Below are 10,097 nucleotides of genomic sequence, written 5' to 3' on the forward strand. Positions count from 1 at the left end.
GAAATATCTCAGATTCAGTAATTTCAGTCTCCTCTTTTCTGCTCAGAAACAGGAATTTCTTCTATAGAAGCACTAGTATCAAGCCAGCTGCAGAATGAAACTGACAAGGAATTTGGCTTTAGCATATTGAGGAAGTAGGCCAAAACAGCAGGAACAATATAAAATTATTTCATCAAAATTTTCAGGAGGCTCCATTGTACAAAAGTGTGCCAAGTCTGCATTATTCCACCTAGCAATCTCAGTAGTACTATTCCCTTACAAACCTGCTATTAACACTGTACAACAAAACAAATGTTCTAAAATACAACAGCAAAGAATTAACACACATAGAAAACCTTTATTCTACAGCTAGTATTCCTCCAGTCAGGGGAATAACTGTATGTCAAGTCCTTATAACAGCACCATGACTAGACCTACTAACACATAGTTAAAGAATGCAGGTAAGGATATCAGTAAAATTAAGTGCAAACAAGCAAGTTTTTAAATTAACTATGTGCGTATTTTATCCAACCCTATTAGTGTTAGATTATGGCACTTATGCCAGAGGAGACTTACGTAGGGTTGACCTGGAGTCACAAGGCCCCACGAGAAGGACCGGGAAAATTATACTCTCAGGCAGGCACAATTTCTCCCAAACCTATTTCATGGGCATAAGAGAATGTTCATATCTCCTCCACCCATTAGGATGGATGGCTTGGTGATGGTGGTGGGGAAATAGTTCTTTGGCCTGATGGCTCCATTCTCTCTCCTGGCTGATGGCCCCATTTCCTGATTATATCTACCAGAGAGAGCATGGCTGTCTACCACAGCACTCATGTGACCACCATGAAGAGATTCTTCCATTCTTAAGGTACATGCAGGGGTTCTGCAGCACAGAAACCAACTGGGCTCACAGTTGCATTTGAGTTCCATACTGCACGTGTGCCAAGGCCAGGATTTAGCACAACTGATTTTAAAATGTCTTTGAAATAACTTCTAAAATGAAATTATTAAAATTTTGAGAGCTAAGTTTATGGAGATGCAATGTGTTAAATCTAGGAATATTTGTTAAAGCACTAAGAAAAGGAGGACTTTTGGCACCTTAGAGACTAACCAATTTATTTGAGCATAAGCTAAAGCACTGGCACTAGATACAAAGAAATGAACCAATTCTGAAAACCCTTACTCATGGGAGTAGCCCTTGCTCATGTATGTAGTTCCAATGACCGCAAATGGAAGTACTCAGAATAGCAGATAGCTAATGTGAGTATAGGTGGCAGGATCTGGCCCAGAAAACTAAATAATTTCAAATATGATATCAGAATAACCTCAAAGCTTCAAAAATTATTTGTTTTGAAAGAAAGCTTACATTTAAAATCTTAGAGAAATATTAGAAAATTAAGGATCAGATTCCGGGGTGCAGCTGAACTACAGAGAATGCAGATCAGGGGCATACCTGCTCAGGGCTGCTCTAACTTACCCTGGCTGTAGGCTAAATACTTGCTCCAACAAGTTGAAACTACAACAAGGGATTGGTGTCACACAAGATCTGTGCCACTGGATGATCACCTGCATAGTAGGCTGATCTTCCCCAATTCAGATTCCACCAGCAGTGCAATTCCAAAGGGCAGTACCATACTTGAGAGCCTTGTCCTAACACCTATAGGGTTAGCATTCAGGTTCTTTAAAAATGACAATTTTTAAAATGACATTGGGACAAATAATACAGTGAAAAGATAAAGAAAGATTTGTATATTTTCTTTGCAGGTAGTGGGAAGGATAGTCTTAAGCAAGCTGAGGAGCCGATCCTACAAAACATTATTCATGTGGCTATTCCATATTCACACAATTAGTTCCTTAGGGCCTGATCCAGCTCAAATAAAGTCAGTGGGTTGCCATTGACTTAAATGGGATAGGAATGGCCCATCGATTTCATAAGGATAAGGATTGCAGGATCAAGTCCTAATATCAGACTATGTCCTGAAATTTATTTTTATGCCTAACTACCACTGGCTTCAAAAGACGTTGTACAAAAGGACTGATAGGATGACTTGTCTCTAACCTGGAAACAAATTAATTAAGAAAGAAAACTCATACCTTATTATCACAGACAAATCATATTTGAAAAACTGCATTCAACTGAAGGCAATGATAGGTGACCCAGGTACATCCGTGGGCAGAATTAGGCTCAAAATCAGGTAAAAATTATTACTCAGAGTAAGTATTTTACTCGGTAATTCCCTTAAATACATGTAATGAAGCATATATTTCAAGATGCAAAAACTACCTCTATATTAGCTAATTCTAAAACTCTGAATACTGTTATAGTCATTCACAATTTTATTGATTCTCTACTTTAGAATCAGAAGAAAACACAAGGAAAAAGTATGAATATTTGTATATACTAAAATATACACATTATCTGTTCAACAAATAAAAAATATCAACAGTTTGTCTGTTCATGGTGAGATTTTAAAAAACACCAAGCCACTTAGGATCAAAAGGCCCATTGAAAGTCAGAAAAATACTCCTCATGAAATCAGTGGCCCATTTAAGTCAATGGCAAAACTCTCACTGATTTCATTCAAGAAGGATAAGGCCCAAAAGAATTGTGTAAGCACAGCATATCTGCATGAATGAGATTTTGTAGGCTTGGGTCCTTAACTTGCTTAAGGATATCCTTCCCACTACGTGCATAGGAAATAGAATAATTTCTTACTTCCACCTTTTCACTGTAATATTGGATTATTTGTTCTAGTGGACGCTTGTCATTTTTAAAGAACCTGAATGTTAAACCTGCAGATGTTAGCGACCAGATTCTGCACTACAGTATAGCCATTGGAATTGTACTGTCAGTGAAATCTGACTCAGTGTGGATCAGCCCAGGACATGGGTGATTCTTCAGTGGGGTTTAGCTGGTGGAGGGGCTTCTTAGATAATACCACAGTCAAGGGGATTTGTACCTCTTAGACACTTTTGAAAATCCAGTAACATTTATGCCTGATCCTGCAACCAGCACTCAATCAAAGTTTAAAGTTCTAGTGACATGAGCAGACTGCAGAATTGGGCTCAGATTTTGATGCAACTCCGCTCTCTTTTTGCCTGTGATTTCAGCGGGAGTACCAGGCCTGTTTTTATAAGACAAACTATTGTCAGACAACATTTATGAAAAAGCAAAACATAAGGTAGCATAAATATAAAATATCTGAATGACAAACATAATGATAGGCATTAAGATCAGTGACACTAAGCTGTTATAAAAGTAGTTTTTATAATGAGACAATCATTTCATCATCGAAGGCAATAACTGGTTGTGTTTTATCTAAAGTAATAAATATTCGTCATCTTTCAGAGTTGAGATATACAAACTGCTTGTGACAGTTTTGTTTTTTTCCCCAAAGTTGCTTACAAAATTCTAGGGCCAGTCTTAGTTGATGTGGAAGATGGCTGAAGCTGAAATTTAATTTAAAAAGCTTATCCGTTACATAAACCACACTAACCACCCAATAATAGACAAAGAATTGTGTCTAGACTTGAAGGAGGTCAGGAAATTCTGCCATGGGAATGTATCCCCAGCTTTTCTATGTTATGGAATAACTGCTGATGTGTTGGTTTACCAGCTGCTACAAAGTAACTTTACTATTGCTTTTCACAAACTTGCAGGTAAGATTAGGTTGGGTTTTGGTTTTGGGGGTTTGTTTTTTTGTTTTATTTTGTGTTAATTCTCTAATGGAATCTGTTAAGATTTTATCTAATGACTCTTTTGGAGTCTTAAAATTTCTACCTAGAAATAGAAAAATGTCTATTTAAAAAAAAAGTTAATGGTTTTAGGCTAAGACTTTGGTTACTAAGTTCCAGCACTTTTTATAATCAGTTTATAAATCTGTGAAAAAAAGAACACAAAAACAGAAATTATGCTGACAAATTTCTAGGGTGGCCAGTGCCTGTCTGAATGATTATTATAGGTGCGTCCTTCACAGTTAACTCTGGGAATGCAGGACGAGTAGTATAATCATTTGATACTAATATGCTTTCTAGTTTAAAAAGAGATATTCTTCATTCAAGTGCTGGATTTACTTTTTAACTTGAAAGTAGGTTCACTTAGACCACTGGTTCCCAAACTGGAGTTTGCAAAATGTTACAGGGGGTTCTTGGGAAAAAATTCCCTAATGGCGGACAAAGCTGTCCCTAGAGACCCTAGGTAGCAAGGGGCAGTGGCCCGGAGCCCCTAGACTTCCAAGAGCTAAGCAGATAAAAGCAAGCATATCTATCACACTGAGGAGCTTTAAACTTCAAGATTCCTTATAAGAAATGGAAAGGGAGGTGCATATTTTTTGCTGTTTTAAAAATTAAAGAGGCAAGTAGTATTGTTTTTAAAATTATTATGAAGAACAAGTTTAAGCTTTGTTGTAACATGTTGTTTGCCTGGACTACTCAAGACCTGAATGCTTGTGTAAGAGGAACTCTTTGAGTTGGCTTCTTAAATATCTTCATGCTGTTACACATCTGATACTCCTTGATGAAACATACGAGTCTTGTCTTATAACAGGCTTATTCAAAGTGACACAATCTATGAAAGTGAGATCTTGGAAGAGTGTTTTCATTTTCATAATGTAATAAAAATACTGTAATGATAAATAATAATGTCTAATAAATAGGGTGTAATAAGCAAGTCATAAAAACAAATTTTATATTTCCAAGATCACTGCTTTTATAATTTATACTCAGGTAAAGGAGAAAATCCCGGGAAATATTCATTTTTAGGAGAGGGTTTGCGAGACTTGACATTTTAGTGAAAGGGGTTCACAGATTGTGAAAATTTGGGAACCACTGGCTTAGACTGATGTGTTCCTGCAATTCCCCCTTCCTTGTTTGTTGTCATCCTTTGACATGTTATGACTTATTTGGACCACAGTCTTAAAACACTTGTGTACATGACTTTATTCCCCTGAAGAGTCCCATCGAACTCAGCACAGCTTCTTGAGTAAAAGAATTCACATGCACATTTACAGGACCGGGCTACCTAAACTGCTCTGCTGGGCACCGACCATCAGCTTTTGACCGGTTCTGTAAATCACTAAGCACATCTTTGGCTGCATAAACAGCATTTATTTCTGGATAACTAAGCAAAATGGCAGAATTCCCTCAGCTAGAGATGACACCTGAATCCACCTTTGTAAAGTGCTTGGGGGGGAGGGAGGGCTGGGATAGAGCAGCTAGCGAAGGACACGGTTTAATAAAATCACAACAGCGATCAAGAACAACAAATAACACCGGCTCCGAGAGAAGCTGACCCCCTTTAGGAGACGGGCAGCAGCGCAGGCCCTTGCAGGATGTCCGGGCTGCCCCTAGCCCGGCTTTGGGGGCCACAGGAAGAGAAGAGCCCCGCTTGGCCGACCCGTGCTCACCACATTTCTGCAGCCCGTTGGTGTCGCTGGGTTTTGCAGCCGGCCGGTTGCTGTCCTCGGTCTGGGTCTGGGTGCTGCTAGAACAGCCCATCGCGCCTCGTGCCCAGCGCCTGGCGAGGCCGCCAGAGGAACCCCGGCTCCGAGCCTGCCGCGTGCCTCCCTCCGCGCAGCCCGCGTGTTTACAGCTCGCGCTGCGTTGCCATACGAACCGCGCCACCAGCCGCCGCTCCGTTTTCCCAGCGCCAGGGCTCGCGGCGGTGCAGAGCGCAGGCGCACGCCGCCCAGGGGTGTGGCTTGGAAATAGGAGGTGGGTCGAAAGAGACACGAGTGTTCCCGCCTTTTGTCAGCTCTGTGCAGCCCCCCCCTCCCCCCGCGCTGCTGCTGCTGCATCCCTGGCTTGAGGCGGTTTCCGTCCAGATTTACAGTCTGGTTCAATGGCTCTCAGCGCCCCCCACTCTACAGATTCTTCCAGGACCAGCTCTGCTGCTGAACTGTCCAGTGAGGCAGCAGAGAACAAGCGCATCTCGGACAGCAACAGGGAGGCAGGAGCTGGCAGCCCCAGGAAAGCAAAGCCCGTCTGGGAAGCCGCTGCCCCACCCCCGCCCTAGGGCGCCCACAATGGTTTCAGCGTTGATAGCAACAGATCCAAGAGCTAGAGCCACAGTCTGGAAAGCCAGCCCCACCAACACTGGCCTAGAGCAGGAGGGAAACTACGAGGAAGGGGGGGACCCCTTCTAGTTTCATTATCGGAGTGGTGGTGTTGGGAACACTGGGGCATGGCCACTAGGTAACTCGAGGGGATGGAAGACCACGAGTGTCGATGAAGCCCCCTCGCACTAGGCCCCGGTGTCCTTGCCCCCCCCCCCCGCCTGGAGGCACTCGCAGCAGCTCTGCGTGCTAGGCCCAAGTGTCCTTGGTCCCCCCACCACCACCCGCCTGGAGGCACACACAGCAGTTATGCTGAGAATCTGCAACAGTATGTTGCAGAGTCAGACTGCCTGAAACTAAGCAAGGCCAAACAGGGGAGATATGGAAGAACAATGCTGAATAAAGCAGCTTTATGTATAGTTTAACAAATGATACAGAGAATCAGGGAACTAGCTGGGAACTGGATTGGCTGGCTATATGGATACTTGGAGCAGCTTGCTATTGGATAAGTATGCTGGGGAAAAGGATGTATAAAAGCCTGTGTAACTTCCTGCTCTGTTGTACAGGATTTGAGATTCAAATCTCCCTGTACCTTTTTGAAGCTTCAAATAAACTTTTCTGCTTCTCCACCCCGTTGTGATTATTGGGTGTAGCACACCGGGTAACGAACCAACTCAAGCTGTTGTTCAGCCTCTCGGCACTGGGTGCCGGCAACAGTGGGAAATGCGGAAAGTCAAACTTGCCCAGAGCGAGAATGTGAAGAGTAAAGGTTTTTTAAGTGTTTCAGGTTTAATGATCTGATAAGGCCTCTAAGCATCGTTTAAATACAAATAAAATGATGCACAAAACTTAATTCATTTGGCTTTTGCAAATTTTTCTTTAAAATTTTTGTCAAAAATGTACCAACAGTAAGATGAAAACGTGTGAAATCTTGATTTAAGACAATTTATTCAAGTCTTTTCACTTGCCTTGTACAGTTTTCATTATACTACATGTGTATATATTTTACAATGTACCCGAAGAAGGCTGAGCCTGCAAGCCCTCCATTCACAGCAGTAGTCTTTACTAACCCAAATACTCCTATTCAAATCCCTTTTTGAAGGACTTTGTATGTAGTCTCATACAAAGTGCATCCCAAATCACTTTACTTTTAAATTTACATATAATCATTAACAGATGGTCAGGGAGACAAGATGTGCTTTACAATGAGGTGGAAAAGAGCTGCAGAGTAGATTAACTAGACAAACAGAAATTTTGTTCCAGTTGGTTGGAGCTACAGATTACCATAGGGATGAGTGCCATACTCTAGGAGGTTTCAGAGTAGCAGCCGTGTTAGTCTGTATTCGCAAAAAGAAAAGGAGTACTTGTGGCACCTTAGAGACTAACCAATTTATTTGAGCATAAGCTTTCTTGAGCTACAGCTCACTTCATCGGATACATACTGTGGAAAGGTTTTCTCAACTCTCCCCCCACACACACACACACAAACCCACTCTCCTGCTGGTAGTGGGTTTGTGTGGGGGGGGTGTGTGAGAAAACCTGGATTTGTGCTGGAAATGGCCCAACTTGATTATCATACACATTGTAAGGAGAGTGATCACTTTAGATAAGCTATTACCAGCAGGAGAGTGGGGTGGGAGGAGGTATTTTTTCATGCTTTGTGTGTATATAAAAAGATCTTCTACACTTTCCACAGTATGCATCCGATGAAGTGAGCTGTAGCTCACAAAAGCTTATGCTCAAATAAATTGGTTAGTCTCTAAGGTGCCACAAGTACTCCTTTTCTTTTTGTAACAATACAGACACACACAAAAATTCCCCCAGGAGTAGAGAGTTAAAGAAATCCCTACGACAACCCAGTTCCTTCTTATCTGCCCCTTCCCCCCAGATCCCAGCTGGAGAGCCAGACACTCACACCCTTTACCCCCCAGAGTGCAGCCATGGGGCCCCCCCAGCCAGAAACTCCCCCGTCTTGTCCCAGACCCCAGCTGTGGGCCCCCCAGTCCTGACACTCAAGCCCTTTACCCACCAGAGGACAGCTGCGCCCTCCCCAGCCCAGACACACACACCCTGTAACCCCCAGAGACAGCTGGGGGGCCCCCCAGCCCAGACACACCCACTACCGCTCAGAGGACAGCTGCAAACCCCCAGCCTAGACACTCACAGACCCTACCCTCCTAGAGCCCAGGGATACAGAGGGAGAAACAAACTGATGCTGGGCCCAGGGCTTACATGGAGTTTCCTGTGCGCCACTGCTGCCTCCTTCCTCCGGGGCGTGCTGGGAATTGTAGCTGCTGGAAACCCTCCAGTTCCCTTCCCCTCCCCAGCCTTGTCTTCTGTTTGCAACCTGGGTTCTGCCGGGTCTAGCAGCCCCTGGTGGTGGCCAACAGCCTTGCAGCCCATTTCTGGGGTGGGTGTGGGGGGAAATTCTGCAAAAATTCTGCATTGCGCAGTGGCACAGAATTCCCCCAGGAGTAACATAATAACTTACACTGACGAACAGAGGAGTAGGCTCTTGAACCAAGAGTGGCAAAATTGTATGACAGAATACTGAGGAGGCAGCCATAGTTAGGGGAGAGGACAAGAGGCAAAATTACACAAGAGGACAAGGTCCAGAGTCAATGGAGGGCTTCTCACCCTTTTTCTCACATCTTCTTTGTGAAGTAGGGAAGCACGATTCCCTTGATGCTGAGGCTGCCAGAACAGCACTAGGAGTGCTTAGGGGAACTCATGTTTGAGTGGTCATCGCTACACTCTTTGAGTGAATGCAGCAAAAGCTCCCCTCTCATCCAGGCTATATGGAGTTTCTTCTACAACACCGTTCATTGTGATACCCAAGTGCCCTGCCGTGACAGCTCAGAGGAAAGGGGGTTGGAGAGTAGGGCTCCACATTTGCCCTATCCAGCCCGTTCCATTTGCACAGGCTAGAGGTCCTTTTGTTCCAGGTTCACAAAAATTAAGACTATGGCTGCCCCAGGTGTGGACATGCAAAGGGAAAAAGTTGCATACACCCTCTTCACCCTTACTAGAATTTGGGCCTAAATCTATAAACACAAGTGTTAAATACTGCTCACATTTATGTGTGTATGCAACCTCATTGATGTAAAAGGAAGGTGATTTGGCCTAGAGACTATATTTAAGGCAGGATTTTTCCTTCCAATGTGAAATATGTATTGCCATATGTCTAGGATCTATAATGACAACTGGATTATCATGTGTCTTGAATATATGAGATGTAAAGTAACACATCAACCTAAACATTTTTACTTCCTCCTGTTCTGTAGCTCATATTCATTTTTACATCTTTTTTTAAATGATACACATACTTACAGTAGATATCTTTGTGACTGTTTCCTAAGCCTGTTAATATTAGGTAGTGGGCAATGTAATGCTAGTAATTCTTTAAGAAGCAATATTGATGTTTGCAGTACATTGTTGTGTAGACATGAAGTATCCAAGGAATTAACTAAAGCACAGGAGCTTGTGCAAACAATTGTTTTACAAAGGGGGGGGGGAACACTTCATTTTATCCCAAAGTGTAAGTCAGGAAATGAAAACAATGACAGAGAAAGGGGAAAAGGATGGGGAGAGCCAGGAGGTGTCAAACAGGAAGCATGAGCAATTGAAAAGGCAGTTTAGGCCGTAGACCCAGCAGGGGAGACCGAACACACCTAACTTAAAAGGAGAAATAAACTCAAAAATAAAAATGAAGATAAGGGGTTCAGAGAGAAGGGGAGGAGAGAAAGGACAACTGAGGAAAAGCATGTGTTGTTTGGAGTTAAAAATTGATAATGAACAATTAGTGCCTTCTGGAAAAATTTAAATCATTCCATTTAGTAAAATGCCATCTGACAAAGTAAAATACATGGTCTGGAGTTTTCATAGCCATTATTTCTAAAGGCTTTACATGGAAACAGATCTTTGCTTCCTTAGACTCCTATCCTGCCAGTATCTGATGATAGAGCAGATTCTTGTGGGGCAACTGGCAGAACTGGGGCCAAAGAGTTCACTGGCTCCAACTGATGCTTTCTTACTTGAGGTCACAATCTGCTGGTTGTGTCA

The 10,097-nt window shown here is 42.9% G+C and overlaps 1 protein-coding gene across 1 annotated transcript in view; it reads right to left on the reverse strand.

Moving 5' to 3' along the window:
• Positions 1 to 5,625, reverse strand: part of ERICH5 (glutamate rich 5) — a 30,032-nt gene extending 24,407 nt beyond the window's left edge. The window contains exon 1 of the mRNA XM_073330489.1: positions 5,388 to 5,625. Within this exon, the coding sequence (XP_073186590.1) occupies positions 5,388 to 5,478 (91 nt within the window). The 5' untranslated portion in view covers positions 5,479 to 5,625. The remainder of the gene's footprint in view (positions 1 to 5,387) is intronic.
• Positions 5,626 to 10,097: the final 4,472 nt, after the last annotated feature.

This window comes from Lepidochelys kempii, chromosome 2 (genome assembly GCF_965140265.1).
Source record: "Lepidochelys kempii isolate rLepKem1 chromosome 2, rLepKem1.hap2, whole genome shotgun sequence".
NCBI classification, from domain to species: domain Eukaryota; kingdom Metazoa; phylum Chordata; order Testudines; family Cheloniidae; genus Lepidochelys; species Lepidochelys kempii.